General features: G+C 52.0%; 3 protein-coding genes across 9 annotated transcripts in view; all 3 read right to left on the bottom strand.

Annotated features, from left to right (window-relative positions):
* The window catches only part of Pip5kl1 (phosphatidylinositol-4-phosphate 5-kinase like 1), an 8,097-nt gene extending 2,014 nt beyond the window's left edge, over positions 1 to 6,083 (bottom strand). For 2 of the 6 annotated variants that reach the window (XR_004118520.1, XM_031369842.1), the window contains exons 1-8: positions 4,652 to 5,813; positions 3,553 to 4,258; positions 2,545 to 2,745; positions 1,451 to 1,504; positions 1,124 to 1,278; positions 787 to 911; positions 493 to 527; positions 349 to 404 (exon numbers count right to left, since the gene is read on the bottom strand). Coding sequence is in view for 5 of the 6 variants with exons in the window: in XM_031369842.1 (XP_031225702.1) it covers positions 349 to 404; positions 493 to 527; positions 787 to 911; positions 1,124 to 1,278; positions 1,451 to 1,504; positions 2,545 to 2,745; positions 3,553 to 4,224 (1,298 nt within the window). In the remaining variant the exon portion in view is untranslated. The other 4 variants (XM_031369841.1, XM_031369844.1, XM_031369843.1 and 1 more) reach the window with 4 other exon arrangements.
* Positions 5,934 to 8,936, bottom strand: Dpm2 (dolichyl-phosphate mannosyltransferase subunit 2, regulatory). Its single transcript, XM_031369846.1, has 4 exons — positions 8,828 to 8,936; positions 8,444 to 8,533; positions 7,163 to 7,265; positions 5,934 to 6,567 (listed from the first exon to the last, which is right to left on the bottom strand). The coding sequence occupies exons 1-4, from the start codon at positions 8,828 to 8,830 to the stop codon at positions 6,509 to 6,511; spliced, it is 255 nt and encodes an 84-aa protein (XP_031225706.1). The 5' UTR covers positions 8,831 to 8,936; the 3' UTR covers positions 5,934 to 6,508.
* Positions 8,937 to 10,177: 1,241 nt separating this feature from the next.
* Positions 10,178 to 17,369, bottom strand: part of Fam102a (family with sequence similarity 102 member A) — a 34,096-nt gene continuing 26,904 nt past the window's right edge. The window contains exons 5-11 of one of the 2 annotated variants that reach the window (XM_031369839.1): positions 16,502 to 16,548; positions 16,213 to 16,370; positions 14,529 to 14,633; positions 14,230 to 14,446; positions 13,637 to 13,758; positions 13,473 to 13,542; positions 10,178 to 12,603 (exon numbers count right to left, since the gene is read on the bottom strand). In XM_031369839.1, the coding sequence (XP_031225699.1) occupies positions 12,558 to 12,603; positions 13,473 to 13,542; positions 13,637 to 13,758; positions 14,230 to 14,446; positions 14,529 to 14,633; positions 16,213 to 16,370; positions 16,502 to 16,548 (765 nt within the window). In that variant the 3' untranslated portion in view covers positions 10,178 to 12,557. The remainder of the gene's footprint in view (positions 12,604 to 13,472; positions 13,543 to 13,636; positions 13,759 to 14,229; positions 14,447 to 14,528; positions 14,634 to 16,212; positions 16,371 to 16,501; positions 16,549 to 17,369) is intronic. The other variant, XM_031369838.1, reaches the window with a different exon arrangement.

The following is a 17,369-nucleotide window of genomic DNA, read 5'->3' as shown; positions in this document are numbered from 1 at the left end:
TCTGTATAGCCCTGGCTGTCCTGGAACTCACTCTGTAGACCAGGCTGGCTTCGAACTCAGAAATCTGCGTGCCTCTGCCTCCCAAGTGCTGGGATTAAAGGCGTGAGCCACCACTGCCGGCTCGGAGACTATTTCAAACTAAAATAAAAATAAAGACCTGGGGTGAGATATAGCTCAGTGGTGAGCCTATCCTATACAGAAAGTACTGGATTCGATCCCAAGTACCGGCCGCCCCTCAAAAGATCAGTTCTTCCTGGGTCTGTTGGGCGGTCTAGTGGATAAGGATCAGTGTCTCAGACTGCACCCTTCCTGTGAAACTGGACCCCTGTGAGTCCCGGATGGACTCACCTCTCAGAGATCCGGCTGGTAGGGTAGAAGATGCACTGCATGATGATGAAGTACTTCTGGGGACAGGGGTCGGGAGTGAGGGAAGCCGGAGCTCACCCTCCAGCAGCCCCCACTGCTGAGCCACCTCGCCTCCGCTACACTCACCTTTTTCCCCCGAGCCACACGCAGACTGTACACGCCTGAAAGTGGAGAAGGTACCTCTCACTCCACAATCCCGGATCCAGGTCTCGAATCTTTCTCAAGACCCACCGCGTACTAGAGCCTGTCCCTCCAGGTCCCACCCCCAGACTCTCTTCTCAAAAACCTGGGTGAAGTCCCAGCCCAGCCTGAAACAGGGCCAGAGACTCTCCAATCCCAACACGGTCCCTTTGGGCCCCGCCCCAGGATCCGCCCTCCCCAAACACCTGGCAGCTTAAGACCCGCCCCCTAGCCGCGTACCCAGCAACCGTGCCAGCAGGGAATGTGGGTGCTGTTGTAGGTGCTGCACGTAGCGGGGCAGGTTGGCGAGCAGCACTTGCACTTCCTGGCGCCGTTGGGTCTTCACAAAGAAGCGCTGGTCGTGGCTACAGATGAGAACAGAGAGGTCACTGTCCAGGTTTGGCTGGAGTGGTTCCCACCAAGTCTCTCACTCCTGCTTTTGCACAGGATGGATGTGTCCGGCTACCCTCCCTTGTTTCATCCCACCTTCCTCTGGCCCTGACCTTCTCTGCCCAAGGGCCATCCTGCCATCCTGGAATCGAGCCCCAATCCTGCTCCACCCCTGCTACAAGCTCACGTCAGAAAGAAGCTGGCCTTGCTCTTGGAGGTGCTGAAGAATTGAAGGTAGGGGTCACCAGGGCCAAGAGTAGCCTGGTAGTCCTCTTCAGTCAGGCCAATGGATTGCCTCAGCCGTGCAAAAGCTGGGCCAGCCAGGGTGCCCAGCTCGAAGCCCTGTAGGGGAGAAAGTGGCCCAAGCGAGTCCACCCTTGTCCTGGAGTATGCAGCTGGGTCTGCTTAGGGAGTGTCAACCCAGCAAGGTCCTGGGAACTGGCCATCACTCTCACTCACAGCTGAGGAGGGAGGAGCTAAAGCGAAAACTCCCCACCCCTTATGGACTTCCTACCTCTTGGTGAACTTGGGTCATGACTTCCAGGTAATCCTTCTGGGTAGGAGGTCCCTGCAGGGGTTGGTAGAGCGTTTCAGAGAAAGGCTGGGTCTGCTATGGCCTACCTAGATTGTGAGTCCGCACTGGGCCTCGACTTTTCCTTTAGCAAACAGGGACCAAGTCTTGTTAGCGTAAATTGAGCAGTTGAGCTTCTGGTTCACCCAGGGTTGGAGGAAGGATGGGAATGACCTAAGGCAGGGCCCCATGGGTGTTATCACCCACATCTGGATCTTCAGGACTAGGTACCAAGTTCAAGCCTAGTGCATGCTTTCAAATACTCCTGCTGGCTATGTATAGCCAGATTGCATGCCCCTACAAGGAAATGGCCCTGAAGCCAAGTGATTCCAGGGGAGAGCTTGGGAGAGTCTGATTGGGGAAGGATGCCTGAGGGAGGTGACCTCTGAGTAGAAATCTGAAGGGGAACAGCCCTGTTGGCCAGAGGCAGGCTATGATGGCCAGCTCTGTAGGCAGCCATATCTTCAGGCTGTGTTCAGTCCTGAGGAACCATGGGAAATTTCCTGCAGGTGATGAGGGTGTGACTGTGTTCTAGAGAACCCCCTCCAGATCTTGTATTTGACCTGTGCTTACGTGCACACACACAAACAGCATAGAGGCTCACCGGCCTCCCGGGTTGCTGAGTTGGCAGCTGGGTGACGCTTTCTGCTGAGCCAGCTAGACCCTAGCCTGACAGGCTCCAGGGAGGATGGACTAGATTGGGCTGGGTGTGGGTGGGGGTGGGGGGCCCTTCTTAGCCATTCAAGCTGGTAGGGCCCAGAGGCCTCAGAAACAATGCGTATTAAGCCCTCCACCCATTAAACAGATAGGGGTACTTGAGGCCCAGAGAGACAGAGGCCATACATCCACCACTTTAAGCAGAGTGTCCCTCACACCTCCTGGACTTTCCTTCCAGCTTCTCAACCTAGAATTTCTGCTTCCTGACACAAATCCCTGCCTCCCTCTTTTTGGTAGGCCTCTGATTCCCAGTGTCAACGTATTAGTAAGATGGACCACCAGCTAGATTTGAAGTGTATGAGACAGGGTGGGCCATTCACCGTGGGTGGGTTGTTCATGGAGACCTGGGTGGCAGCCCACAGTCCTTCCTGCATCATCTGTGTCATTTTATGCAGTTCATGTTCTGGACCGATCTCAAACAGGCCAACTCTAGACTGCTTGGCTCGGAGGTGCCAAAGTAGGCCACGGCGGCTGCCAGAGGAAATGGACCTGTTTCCAACCTCCAGGGAGTGGGGTAGGATCTGATGGGAAGAGGCACAAGAAGAGCATGTGGTGGTATCTCAGAAGGGAAATACACAGGTTCAAATCCTACTTCTGCTCACTGGGGGCCTTCTGCTTATCTTTCTCTGCTTCACTTTCCTTGGCCATAAAACATAAAACAGGGATAACACTACAGCCATGTTCCCAGGGTTTAAGGGGCCAAAATGCACCTGGCATGTGGTATGCAAATAGAGTGGAGACAGCCTTCCACAGTCTGTCAATTCCAGGTGCATCTGATGCCTCTCAGAGGCTGCATGACTTTAGGTCAGACCCAGCCTTATTTTCTCCTCTGCAACATGTATGGTCTGTTACATGTTAGCTGCACTGTTGCGTCTGTCTCCCCTGCCTTCACAAGGAGCCTTGCTAGCAGGCTCTAGGATGCTAGAAGACTCAGTCTCAGGATCCTCTGAACCCTGATCCTGGCCAGACTGCTGTGCTCCTCTGTGCTAGCCAGAAGGGTCAAATGGATGCTGAAGTCATACCAGCTCACCCATCCCTAGTGGACACCCATCCTGTGTACAAAGCTGAGCGCTTGAGGTTCTTATGAAGCCTTATGGAGTTTATCTCATCATCCAAATTTTTCTGAGGGGGAAACTGAGAAAGAGCTCCGGGGGACACCCACTAGATCGCTACCCCCTTTCATACCTGCGCCCATATGGGGCGTGTCTTGATCTTCCCAGAGCAGAGTCCCTCCCTAGCAGAGACGGGGACGTGTTCGCGCCTCTGGCCAAGATGAAGGCCGGACTTTCACCCTTCCCTCTCTTGTCCCCTCTCTGGTCCGCACCTACCTCGTGCGACCCAAGGCTTGGTGTGGCCATCGCTCCCAGGTGCAGCTTCTCTTGCTTTGGTGGTGCCTCCGAGGCCCAGTTGCAGGAATCAGGCCCCGCCTCTGCATTGCGAACGACCAATCGCGACGCTCCTGTCACCGTTGTGCCCAATCTTCGAGAGGGGCGCTTGCCTTTGCCTGCGTGTCCCACCTCCAAGGATGCAGCATCCTCTGAACTCTGGTCCTGGACGTTCTGAGCTCCCTGGCGTTGGTTGAGGTGTCGGGGGAAACGCCTTCTTGTCACGGTTGCACTCGTTGGACTCAATCTTTGAGGGGGACGCTGGCCTTTGCCTGCGAGTCCCTCCTCCGAGGATGCAGGATCCTCTGAACCCTGATCCTGGCCAGACTGAGCCTCCGGCCGATGGCTGAGGTACTGGAGAAAAGGCCTTTTCGCGGTTGCACGCTTTGCACTCAATTGGCGAGGGGGACGCTGGTCTTTGCCCTTGGGTCCAACCTCCGAGGATGTAGTATCCTCTGAACTCTGGTTCTGGCTGGGCGGGGTCTCTGGACTTTGGTTGGGGTGCTGGAGAAATGATTCTTCATTCAATTTCCTTCCGAACCGAGGACGTACGTCTCTGGGACTGGCTGTGGAGTCAGGTAGCTTAAATCGTGTTTCTCGGGTCTTTTTAGACATGAAGTTCCCATTAACTGTCTCTCAAGTAAAGAAACTAAAAGCAGACGGAAAAAAAAAAAGTAACCATCTCCAGGTCGTACAGAAGTCAGAGCATCCTTCTGTGTGCTGAAGCGCCCTCTGGAGGCCACAGCGGGGCTAGACACGGGGAATTTTGTGGCTAGCTGAAGGGACACAACTTTTAGTATGATCTTTTAAAAGCATAGATGGGATTATGTCACCCTTGAACTCTTAGTATCCAGTGTCTTCTCTTGGCAGTGAGATAGAATTCAAACTCCTCACTATGGCATGGGTCAGCTGCCCCACTCACTCTAGACTTGACTGACTCCAAACACCCTCCTTGCCCTCAACTCAAGCTGCAAGCTTCCACCCCCAGGGTTTCCCCATTCCTGGGCTCCTGGGTATCAGTCCTGTCTGGACTTTTACTTGCCTTGATCCTTTGTACCACCTTTCAGGACTCTATGCACTTCCTCCAACACACTGGATCACATGACTTTTACTCCCATCACCCTTGGCATGAGCAGAGATTGTCTTGCTCATGTATTGGTTTATTACATCAAACCTCCTGAATTGGGAGTGCCACCAGGGCAGGAACTACATGGACCTCACTTCCTGCCTCAGTGCCCAGCACAAACTTGGGAACTGTGTAGATTGGAATGATGGGGGTGGGGAGCGGTGCAGAGCCCTAAGAAACAACAGTGGCAGCTGTAGTAACAATAATCCCTAGCATGCAGGGCCTTGGGACAGTGACAGGAACAACTCAGAGAACTAGAAATGAACATAAGAAAGATGCTTAGATATGCTGGCTTAAGAAAGTCTATTCAACTTTAAAATTATACATATATGTGTCTGGGCACATAAGTATGGGGGTGTCAGTGGCATCCAGAAGAATATCAGGTCCTCTGGTGCCGGAGTTGTACTGGTCACTTAATGGGACCTGACTGGACTCTGGCCCTCTGGAATAGCTGCTGAGACATCTCTCCTGGCCCATCTGTCTTTTTTGTTTTCTTCATGTGTGTGTTCCTCTGTGTAGACCTGGCTGTCCCCAAGCCCCCTCTGTAGATCAGGCTGGCCTTGAACTCACAGAAATCCCGGTCTCCAAATCCTGAATGCTGGGACTAAAGGGATCCCCTAATACAGCCAGCCTGATAGCTAGGATGAAGGAACCCAGAATGGAAGGGGAAGGTCAGTGGGGAGGAAAAAGAGATGGTAGGTGGTTTTGTATCTGAAAAGGGGCTGGAGAGGGCCTGAGAACTGATACAATTTCAGGCTGTGTAGATGCCAGATGGGGTTAGACAGCCAGGGGGAGGCACACAAGCCTAGGCTTCTAGAAGAGCATCCCATGGGCTCCTTACATACTAATCCAGAGGCTGGAGATGCCTTAGGAAGAGTGCTTGCCTAGCAGGCATAAAGCGTCCCTCACATGTGGCATCCCAATCTTGGAGAAACAGAGTCAGAAAGGTCAGAAGTTCAAGATCACCCTCAGCTACATAGTTTAATGTCAGACTGGGCTACACTAGACCTTAGCAGATGTGCCAGGCTTCTGATCCCCTGCTGTGACACAGACAGAGTAAGAACCCTATCTGTCCAGTTCCAGCTTTACCCTGTGTCTGACACAAAGGTACAACCAGAGGTGTCCTCATTGCAAGCTAGGCAGCATCTGGACCTCCTCTAGCCAGCCTCCCCGAAGCAAGGGTAGCAGAGAGACAAACACCAACGCAATTAACCTTTATTTGTACGTTTTCCCAAACAGGTCAGCTGGAGTCTGGTGTGGCTGCCTGGACGTATCCCTGTGGTTCTGGGGTTTGTCAGTCTTTGCCCAGGGCCTTCTGGGTCCAGAAGTCCACATGGAGCCTGGGGTGAAGTGTCAGACTTGGAAGAGCTGCCTTGGGACGGGATAGGATTCATACAGAGAGGCAGGAAGGCTGCACACATCCTGGAACCTGCTCAGTCTATGAGCACAGCAGGAGGAGCACAGAGGTGAGAGGAGGAAACCCTGCAGAAGGGACAGGGAGCTTTGACTGTGAGGTAGACGGGACCAGCAATGTTCAGCCTCTGAGCCCAAAGGAGGTGAGCAAGAGGCTTCCCATCCGCCTTCCTCTTGCCTTCTAAAAGGATGACCAAGAGAGAGAGAGGGCTCCAGTTTGTCACACTGAGACCGTAAATAGCCCCATGTCTCAGAGGGTGGCATTGTAGCCAGCTTGACTGTCCTGTAGGCTGTGACCCTTGGTCCCTTCCCTGGAGGAGATATGGAGAAGGCCCCTGCAGCCTCATCCCTGCTGGACCTTCACTGAGCCTTCTTGGTCATCTTCTGGCTCTTCAGCATCACATAGGTGATGAACAATCCTGGAATACACAGAACAGGAAGGACTGGGAGGATCCGAGTGGAAGCTAGGTGGCCAGGCACAATGACCCAATGCAAGGTCAGGCTCCCAACCAATCTCCCTGAGGGTGTTATCTTCCCAGTCATTATCAGACCACACAGCCACTCAGAATCAGTCAACCATTACTAAGGGAATGGTGCAAGACTGACCTGCCCTCCTATCTACCCCTATGCGGCAATCATCCAGCCGTGGGGCGCCTCAGTCACCCTGAGCACTCTTAGGCTCCTGGGCTAGAGCTTAGAACACTGTAACAATCAAGACATAGTCCTGAATCCACAGAGCCATGACTTAAGGCAGGAACATTGAAGATGAAGATGAGGCTGGGACAGGAAAGGCGACATGCCCTCTTTGCTCCAAGAACCAACACCACCACAGGAAATCCTGTTTGTGGTCTTTAAGAAGGAACAGGAAAACCCCAGGGAGAGTTGGGGACAAGGAGACTCGGAGCAGATATACTACAAGTGCCAAAGTGTGGAAGCACGCTTAGGGGTGAAGGTGGCTAGCCTTCTGGACACACTGCCCCACATCAGGAGACTTTTGGAGAACCGAAGACTTACCCACAAACAGGAGCAGCAGGAGACCTGCAGCCAATGGGAGGAGGACAGCGTAGGCGCGGGGCAGGAAGTACTTGTGGATGACATGCTGGCTGTCAATGAATGGCTGGCACCAAGGGCAAGAGCTCTGGTGAGTATTGTTCACCTTACCCAATTACCCAACCCCAAAGGGAAGCCATCCCATCTCCCTGTGTTCAAGGGACCTGAGCCCATTGGCAGCACTGGTTACTGACGACCCACCTTGATAGCATCCCCAAGAGATTCCCTCTGGGTGTGGATAAGTATTGTAACAACAGACTACATTGTCTCTGTAGCCTTGAATACTGCCTGGGTCTTTTGAGTGCAGGAAACCATTCTTTTTGATTTCTTTTTTTTTTAAAAGATTTATTTATTTATTTATTATATGTAAGTACACTGTAGCTGTCTTCAGACATTCCAGAAGAGGGTCAGATCTCATTACAGATGGTTGTGAGCCACCATGTGGTTGCTGGGATTTGAACTCAGGACCTTAGGAAGAGCACTTAGTGCTCCTAACCGCTGAGCCATCTCTCCAGCCCCAACTCTAGGTCTTTTAAAGAAGTCTTTATTTTTGAATCATGCATACGTGCCATGTGAGTCCAGGTGTAGTTTCATCCAAGCCCTGGATCTGTACTCTAACTCCTAACAATTTAAGCCCTAGATCTATACTCTAAGCCCTGGATCTGTACTCTAACAATTTAAGCAGCATTGGTGTGCCAGGCACTTTTGCTTGGTCTCCTGGAGCTGGAGTTACAGATGGTTGTAGCTGGCCATGTGGATGCTGGGACTTGAACCCCAGTCCTCTGGAGGAGCAGCCAGTCCTCTTAACCACTGACTTACCTCTTCAGTCCACCTAACTTTTCTCTCTAAAGGATACCAAGTACTGCAAGATTCCTCTTTCCAAGCAATAACTAACAAAATTTCCCACATTAAAGGGAGGGGGAGAGAGAGAGAGAGACTTAAGGTGTTAATAAAATCCACTGGCGATCGCTACACCCGGGAACCTGCTGGCTAAGCAGGAGAACAACCCCTAAACAGTAGCAGTTCAGAGGCTGAGAAATATCCTTCTCCCTGAGTCTTAGCCCCCTCATCTATAAAATGTAGACACCATCGGCAATCAGCACAGTGTAGATTTCGTGAAATTAGAGCAAGCTAAGCATTCAACACAGTGCCTGGCACACAGCCGCCGCTTAAGTCCTGTTAGGAAGTGGCTTGGAGATCCAGGGCAGAATGAAGGTGAGCGGGGTGGGGATGGGGCGCACATACCAAAAGAATCACCCAGGTGGTGTAGTAGGTGAAGATGATCAAGCTAACAGCGACGAGGCCAAATCCTACTGCTTGGTCTGTCCCGGTGGCCTGGAGAAAAATGAAGGTTCAGCCGGCGAGACGGCTCGTGTAAATACGCTTACGGAGGGTCGGAGAAGGCAGTTTACACTCCAAGCCTCTCATGCATTCAACATCACGGGAGGGCTGACTACAAGTGGCTCTCGGGTTTAGAAAGCCACGTCAGGCCTCATGTCACTTGTCCGCAAGCGGTGGGGAGAGCAATCCGGGTTTGGAGAGCCCAGCCCCATCTCCCAAGGAGATTCTTACTCAGAGCCCCGACCCCCGGTCCCCTCAAATCACACAGCTGCTGCACCCCAGGCTCACCATCTCTCCAGCGCTTCGCCGGAGCAACAAAACACATCCGGTTCCTGGTTCAGGCTTTTCCGGCTTGTAAACCACATGACACTCCGAGAGCGTCTGAACTGACGTGTGGGCACCTTTCCCCGCCCTCCACTGCATTTCGGGAAATGTAGTTTCCGAAAGGAACTGTAGGGCCGGGAACTCAGACTCTGGATTTTGTGGCTCCGTCCCTATCAGACCCTTCCTAAACATAATCCTTTAAACATTATCATACAGTCCCAAGCCAGAGTGAGATGTACCCAGAGTTGGAAGTCCCAGAGAGGGACAGATCATAATCTGAGTCGGTGGTGAAGCAGGCATCAAAATTCAAAGGCTCTACATTCTGGCCTTGAAACTGTTAATGGAAGAGGCTGTGTAGAATGTCCACTACTGGCTGTGAGAATTTCCACTGGCTGGCTTCCTAGGGAACTTTCTAGGCTCCCCTTCATTGTTCACTGCCAGAGGTTTCAGAATGACCCTCTTAGAACCAAGGGGCGTGGGGCCAAATTACCTTCATGCTTTTCTTCTGTTTCCCACCTAGAACACTACTCCCATGACTGCTGTAGATATGGTTTCCTCCAACGCTACACCATCCCGAGGCAACAGCTCCCTCTTTGTGCCCTGACGGGTATTTTTAACCAGTTTCTTCGATGATTAGCACCACAAGCCCAGAGTAGCTAAATCCTTGGCACCAAGAGTGGAGCTCTATCCCAAAGCAGGAGCTTTGACTGAAACAACCAGCTTTAAGACCCTCTAATTTGCCAGGCAGTGGTGGCGCATGCCTTTAACCCCAGCATTTGGAAGGCAGAGGCAGGCGGATTTCTGAGTTCAATACCCGCCTGGTTTACAGAGTGAGTTCCAGGACAGCCAGGGCTATACAGAGAAACCCTGTCTCGAAAAACAAAAAACAAACAAACAAACAAAAATCCCCTAATTCATGCTGGGCATGGTGGTGCATGTCTGTAGTCCCAACGCTCTAGAGGCAATGAGTAGCAGGTCTTCTTAAACCACATGGCTAAATGAAACCTTGTAAATACCAAAATAAAAACGGTTTGTTCTTTCCCCTAACCAGAGTTGAGATCCTATCGCAAATAAAAGGTTGTACAAGATTAGCAGACGATCTCTGACCTTTGTCAAGTGCCCACTCATTCATGTAATATGTGTATGTATGTATGTACATATGCATGTATGTGGTGAGGTTTATGACTGGGGCCAGACTGAAGAACCCTAACCTCCTATACTTTCTCCAGCATGTCATCTTACACATACATAGCTAGCTTCTATTAGCAGCCCCCAAGTCAACAGGCTATGAGATTAAAAGAAACACCAACAAAGAACAGTAACAAAAACATCGACATTTAATTCCACCCCCAAACCAAACATTGACACTAGGCTGATTTCCCCATATGACATAATTTTCTATTATAAGCTGAGACAGAAATACAAACAGCCCATGGAATGGGGAGCAGGGGTAACCTGGTTAGAAAGGAGGAACACCAAAGCAAAAGCTCCTCCCCAGAGGAAGACGGGCCTGCTCATCCTGCCAGACCATGCAGTGTGATCAGTTGTAGGGCAACCAGAAAGAACCCTAAAAATATTGCAGATCTTTATATGTCTCTAATAGAAACAATAAACTGTCTTTCAGGTCCCAAACTGGCATTGCATAGACTAATTCCTTTCCAAAAATACCTCTAATATATCCTATCTTTGTATATAGAATTTGAAGTCCAGGTGCCCTGGGCACCCGTGAGAATCACTGAGCACGGGAGGAAAGGCTCTTAGCCTCTGGATCCCACCAGTGTTCATTTGGTTATGGCCATGTTTTCAGCCTGGTTATCCTGGCCCAGTGCCTGGATCGGAGGATGTGGCTACTTCTGGAGTGACCGTCCAGTCCAGACCCTGGCTTTGGTTAGACTCTTGGTTGGAAGCAGTCTCCCTGACAGTACCAACTGCTTTGTGTTTGGAGCCCTGGAATTTAAAACTAGACTAAAAATAATGCTCTGGTTGGGGAAGGTCATAGACAAGCACAATAGTGCTCTCTCCATCTTCCAGGGGCGGGGGTGGTCACCTTACCTAGGAACAGAGCTGCCAGAGTCCCTTAAAGTGCCAGGTACCTGCTGGGCAGGAAGGAATCTGAGCTGACAGAACCTTCTCTAGCCATGTTCTGCCTTGCCTAGGCAGCATCTTCTAACATTCATCTGCTGATTAAACAACTGCAACAGAACCCACAGAAAGGATCTGGTCCCAATACCAGGCAGCTCCAAGGCCACAGCCCCAACTTCTGCCAGCTGAGAAAGACACAAACTAAGCAAGGAACATCCCGACCTGGGGAGTCCAGCCATCCCCACCCACAGAAACAGTGTCCCATACCTGCCTATCCTCAGCCCTGCTGGGGTGCAGGTGGAGTGGGGAACAGAGGCACCTATCTCCCCTTGTTGGGGTGGAAGGAATACAAGAACTGTGAACTCAGGAGAAGAAAAACACCTTAAGGGCCAAGGAAACGCCAGCCTGCTGGGTTGATACAAAATGAGTGGAACTTAAAGGAGTGGGAGTTTATCCAGGGCTGAGCTGGCAGCCTATACTCTCCTTTAAGCAAATTACAGGACAGACAGAAAGTGCTGGGGTTTGCGGAGGTACCAAGAGGGTCGGTATTAAGGGGAAGCCCAGGTTGGGCACAGGGCCAGACTCCCCACGGAAAGCATGCCCCTTGCCCAGGAGGGCTGAGGCTTGTCTGGCAGCAAGCCAGCTCCAGTTCATCCAGTCACAGTCCACCTGGCTGGCTGACTGACTCTCTAGCCTGGAATCCAGCCCAGGCCTGCTGACATGAGAGCAGAGGAAAAGGCCTTTGCTTACCCAGCCCGGCTGGGCCTCACCCTTCCTTTCCTGCAGGAAGGCCAGCTGCTCAGGACCCAGCCCCGGGCAGATGGCACCATGATGCTCAGGCCTTTCTAGGCTCTGGTCTTGGGTCTGAGCTGGGGATAATTAGAGGGAAGGGGTAGTGCCACGTTCCAGCCGGGCTACTGTTCCCTAGGTCTGGTTGCACAGTAGATAGCACCCAGAAGTCCTGGAGGAGGGTAGGGGCAAGGGTCAGTGGTTGTGCTGGGGACAAGCATGTGCAAAGTGCAGGCTGCAGGGCAGCAGAACAGTTAAGGAGGCAGGGTCTCAATCCAGAGAGTGGGGTTTGAGGTCTGGGCTCCCAGGAGAAAGCTGCCCGCAGGTCTCCTCAGGATACAAAGAAAAGACAGTGAAGCAGTAAGCAGAGGGTCACAGGTAGCAGGATTCTGGGTGGCCCAGCTCCTGAAGGGCAAGGACAATGGAGCAAGTGCCCTGTCAGCCTGGCTGAAGCTGCTGCTCCTGAAATGGATCACGGGGGATGGAGGGATGGGGCAGGCCACAAGCACCCAACGTGGAATGGCTGTGTGTCCTTTGCTGGGCTCAGGTCCTCTACAGTCAGGGCAGTCCTGGCTAGCTTCATCTTGCCCCATTTTCTAGTGGTTCGGAGGACAATATTCACAGTGGCACCCAGGACCAGTGGTTCCAGGGTGGATGGGAGGACAATGGAATGACGCTTTGGGGGCCAGTGTGGCTAGAATAAGAGGAGGCACAGATGCAATGCAGAGCAGATCCGAAGGGCAGGTCCCAGCTCCTCCAGGGATGCCACTGGCCTGGGTGTCAGAGATGGCAGGACCCTTCTTCAGCTGGATACCCGGGTCCTTCAGTGGCTCTCAATCACGACTGGCTCGTAGACTCCGGAGGAGACTCTGAAGGGTGGAGAAAGGTGAGCTGCAGTTACCAAGCAATCCCCTGGCCAGGCCCTTGTGGGGACTTCACATGCAATTACTCTGCCAGTCTCTTAGAGACCGGCAGAAACTGAGGCCTCAGAGGTGTTCAGTTATTTGCTCAGGGTGAAAGAAATAGCATCAGAGTCGGTGGGGTTCACAACCGTGCCTAGTCCTCTCTGGACGGCTGCTGTGTACCCACTTGGGTGGACCAGCCCTCTCATAGTAACCCTGGCAAGGAGAAACTGTGCCCTGTGTCATCTGACAAATGAAAACGGGTTTGGAGGACTGTGAAGACTCAGTAAGAAGGCGTAAGAAAGGGAAGGGGCCATACATATTCTCCTTGATGCTTAGGTCTTACAGAAACCACGTTAGTTCCCCTCCTCTAATCTCAGCTTCTCATTCTGCAAACGGTCTAAGGGGCTTTCTCACCTTTGTGAGGAGTCCCTGTGGTTTCTTGCTCTTCCACCCTGGACAGCCTGGGGCTGATGGTAGAGGGTGGTTGTAATTTCTAGCCTCAGCCAGCAGGGGTCAGCAGAGCAGCACAAGACACACCCTAAAGTTTTTGTGCTCTGGATCCAGAAGTTCCAAAGCCATATTTCTAACTCTTTGGAACACAAGGACACGCCCCAGGACGCCCTTGCATACTGGGCACTTCTCTCACTCACTGGCTCAAAGGCCTGGGAAACCAGAAATCCTGCAGATCACTTTGCACAAAGGCCTATGGGAAGGCACAGTTAGCAAAGAACTCTGAAGGTGGTGGGCCCAAGGTCACTGGTAACAAGAATGTTTAAAGCAAGGCCAGGGATCCCATGGTTGCCTTACCACACCTCCCTGTCCCTAGCCCCTACCTGTTGGCCAGCTGAATGCCACTCAGTGTGGTGGAGCCATCACGGCTCACGAATAGCCGAAGGTTACTGTCTGTGGGGACATAATGGGGGAATAAGGCTGAGAGGGACACGGATAGCCTCTGGAGGCCACCATCACCCTGGCTGGCTTGGAGCGGGCAGCTCACCCTCAGTGTTGCTGCCATCAGTGAAGTCCTGGCTCTGCATTATCTTCTCCACGATGTCATCTGCATCAATGCGAGTGTCATCCACCCAGGTTGGGTGGCTCTCCACTGAGTCCTTCTTTCGCCTTGGGGGAGGGGGACAGAATAATGACAGCATAGTGACAGGTTCAGCAACAAAACAAGGATAACTCCAGCACCTACAGCTCTAGAACATTCTATGCACATTCCATATGCACTTCATTTAGCGATCCCATTCACCCTCAGGGGCAGGTGTTGACAGACAACAGACTAGGACTAAGGGGTTAAGGAACCTTCGTGAAGCCAAACGACGAGTGTGCAGCAGATGTAAGGCTTGAACTAGGTCTGTTGGGTCTACAGACTAATAACAAACCCACAAACGACAGCATTGTCTAAGCAAGGGTACACACACCTAGCCCAGGGATGTGCTTTTACAGTTAGCAGTTGGTTAAATCATAACCATTCAGCACGCTGAGATGGGGAATCTATTCTGTCTAACCCTGTGTGGTGAGATGCAAAGAACTGGAGGGAACACTGTAAGGACTATTTACCAGGGAGCCCCAAACAATGAAACTCACCGAAAAGAGCGATCTGACAGATGCATGGGGCGTGGAGGGCGTGGGGGCTTCTCAGGAGGGCGGGGTGGCTTCTCAGAGGGCCGATGCTCCCTCTCTATGCCCTCAGGACCCTCTACAGCCATGCTGAGGCCACCAGAGGCGCTACTGCTAGTAGATGTATTTCTGCGGTGTGTCAAGTCAGACAGGCTGGAGGAGCGAGAGTGCTCTGTGCTGTAACCTGGGGGGTGGGCAATATTGGGAAGGTGATTACAGGGGCCCAGGGCTATGAGAGGTCCCAAGTGTAAGTCCTGACCACTCACCAGATAGCTTGGACTGTTGGCTGGCATAGCTGGAGTTACGGGAGTGGCCAGAGTGGAACACCTCCTCAGGACTGGACAGGCTCTGGTCTGGCTCCTCTGGTAGTCCTGGGGAGGGGAGTAAAGCAACATTAAGGTGCTACCTCACTTGTAACTCTCAACAAGCCTTCCACGGGGCACTGTGGCTCCACCCTGCAGACTGAAGACCAAGGGCTAGAAGAGCAGCAATGTGCTGCAAGCCACATGTTACCCTTAGTACCCAGGCTACCCACTCCATAAACAGCTGTTGGGAGCATCTGTCACAGACCTTTGAGGACAAAATCTTAGCCAGTTATCCACAACCACAGTGAGTGGTGTGAAGCAAAGGCAGCATACACGCAGGGACTGGTCAATCTGTGGGTCAGGGAAGGCTCTTCTCAGATTGCCTAATGCCATGTTAGGACACCAAGGAGGGGAGACAGAAGGCAGCAGGCACAGGGTTTTCCAGACACAGCACAGGGATGGCATACTAAAGGCCTTGAAACTGGCAAGAGCTCAGGTTCATGGACAAATCTGAGAAAGGGTGGATCTGGGTGGAGGATGTTCCAGGTCATTTCAAAGCAAATTTCCCGAGCGCTTCCCAGCTACAAACACAAGAGAACTAGGTGGGCCTAGGTGTGGACCTAGAGTGCATACATCCCAGTCCTGCCAACCAACACAGGAGGGGCGGACTGGATTCACCCTTTCCTCCTCCACACCAGAGATGAGTGTGTATAACCAGGTGACTGGATGAACTAAGGTCTGCCCAGATCCCCACCAAAGCCAGGTAGGGTTTTGTTTGGTTTTTGAGATAGGGTCTCACTAGGCAAATGGCCTAGAACTCATTATAAAGACCAAGCTGCCTCTAACTCAGATCCAACCGCCTCCAACTTCTGGGGTGAAAGATGTGCACCACCATGCCCATTTTTTATTTTAAGATAGGGTCCTATGTAGTCCAGGCCAGTTTTGCATTTACTAAGTAGACTGAAGTTCTGATCCTCTTGCCTCTACCTTCCCACTCTGGGATTACATGCACGTGCCAAACCAGCTCAGGTTATCAACATGTTTTGTGCATGTGGCAGGGGAACCAGTTGCTAAGACACATGGGTCTTCAAGTACCACTTTGCCCAAAAGAGAACTGTCTTTTAGTTTACTCAAGGGCAACTATGACTATGCACACCAAGTCAAGGCAGGCAGCAACAGCAGCTTTCTGCTCTGGACCTCACCTGGCTTGCTGGGTCTACAAGAAAGCTAGGCGTAGGGAAAAGGCAAACCCTGGTATTTAGGCCCATCCCAGGTCTCAGGTCTGGAGGGTCACATGTGCTATCTGCTCACTAATCATCTTAGAGCTTCTCCACCTCCCAGTGCTGAGTATCTCAGGACAGTGTGTGGGTTGGGGCTATCATGCTACTCACTCATGATCAATGGCAGCACCAGCAGAAGCATGCTGCCCCTTCTACCACCCTATCACCCTCTGTTTGAGACAATGTCTCACTGATACCCCAGGCTGGCCCGGAACTCATAGATCCTTTTGCCTATCTTCTGAGTGAAGGACCTAAAGGTGTGAGCTACCATGCCTGCACCCATCTCTTGATAAGCATCTCCTTGGATGCTCAGGGGAGAAGCTGAGGTCACAGGTAGGGGAGAGATAGGCAGATGAAGATGGTACCTGAGCCCAGGATGGTGGGCCGGGCCTTAGGGGGGCGGGATCCAGTTAGGGAATTGGTGCTGCTGCTGCCACCACTGCTGGTCCCACCGCCTTTACATGTCAGCTGCAGGGAGGAGTCCTGGCCTGGGATGGAGATGGACTTGGCAGTAGATGGTGGCCTTGGGAGGACAAAGGGGTATGTGACTAGGGTGCCCCAATCTCAGGATCAAGTGGAGACGGGACACCCCAGAACCTAGAGAAAGGAAGAAGCTATCTCATGGCCCCCACTTATAGCTAGAATGACACTCACGTCTTGAAACACGGGTCTCCAGAGAGCAGGAACATGCCAATGGTGACCTATGGGAAGAAGGTAGAAATCACTACCAACTGCTAACATCAGCTCAGGGCAGCCTCTGAGCTCCAATCTCAACTCTCCTCTTCCCATGTCACCTGCTATGATGGTTTGTATATGCTTGGCCCAGGAATGGCACTATTAGGAGGTGTGGCCTTATTGGAGTAGGTGTGTCACTGAGGGTGTAAGCTTAAGACCCTCATCCTAGCTGCCTGGAAGTAAGTCTTCTGCTAGCAGCCTTCAGATGAAGATGTAGAACTCTCAGCTCATCCTGCACCATGCCTGCCTGGATGTGGCCATGTTCCCTGCTTGATGATAATGGACTGAACCTCTGAATCTGTAAGCCAGCCCCAATTAAACATTTTCCTTTATAAGACTTGCCTTAGTCATGGTGTCTGTTCACAGCAGTAAAACTCTAACTAAGATACCTGGCCACCATGAAGCCTGTATCCTGTGTGGAGGACAGAATGAGTAGCCAAGTGGAAGAAGCCGGGAGTGTTGCCCATGCCTTGAATCCCAGCACTCTGGAGGTAGAGGCAGGTGGATCTCTGTGAGTTCAAGACCAGCCTGATCTACAATGTGAGTTAGAAGACAACAAGGACTACACAGAGAAACTCTGCTTTGAAAAACATAGATAGATAGACAGACAGACCGACCAACTGACTGACCGACCAAGGTCACTTGGCTGGTATGTTGCACCCGAGGGGAGCAAGTCAGCTCCTGCAATATTAAATTATAACTAGACTGGGAGCTCCAGAGGCCATATTCAGTCACATTTGCTTTGCCTAGGTATGTAAGAGCAGAACTTTGAGCTGGGAACAGGACT

Source organism: Mastomys coucha, unplaced genomic scaffold (genome assembly GCF_008632895.1).
Source record: "Mastomys coucha isolate ucsf_1 unplaced genomic scaffold, UCSF_Mcou_1 pScaffold15, whole genome shotgun sequence".
NCBI classification, from domain to species: domain Eukaryota; kingdom Metazoa; phylum Chordata; class Mammalia; order Rodentia; family Muridae; genus Mastomys; species Mastomys coucha.
Note: the sequence above shows the minus strand (reverse complement) of the source record. Positions and strands in the feature narration are given on the sequence as shown.

Bases quoted from the DNA above. Each gene is read 5' to 3' on its own strand.
- Dpm2 (XM_031369846.1), bottom strand. The intron at 7,266-8,443 runs GTATGTGCGCCC...CCTTGGTGCCAG, and splicing joins CCACCTGGGTGATTCTTTTG to CCATTCATTGACAGCCAGCA. The intron at 6,568-7,162 runs GTAAGTCTTCGG...TGTGTATTCCAG, and splicing joins CCTGCTGCTCCTGTTTGTGG to GATTGTTCATCACCTATGTG.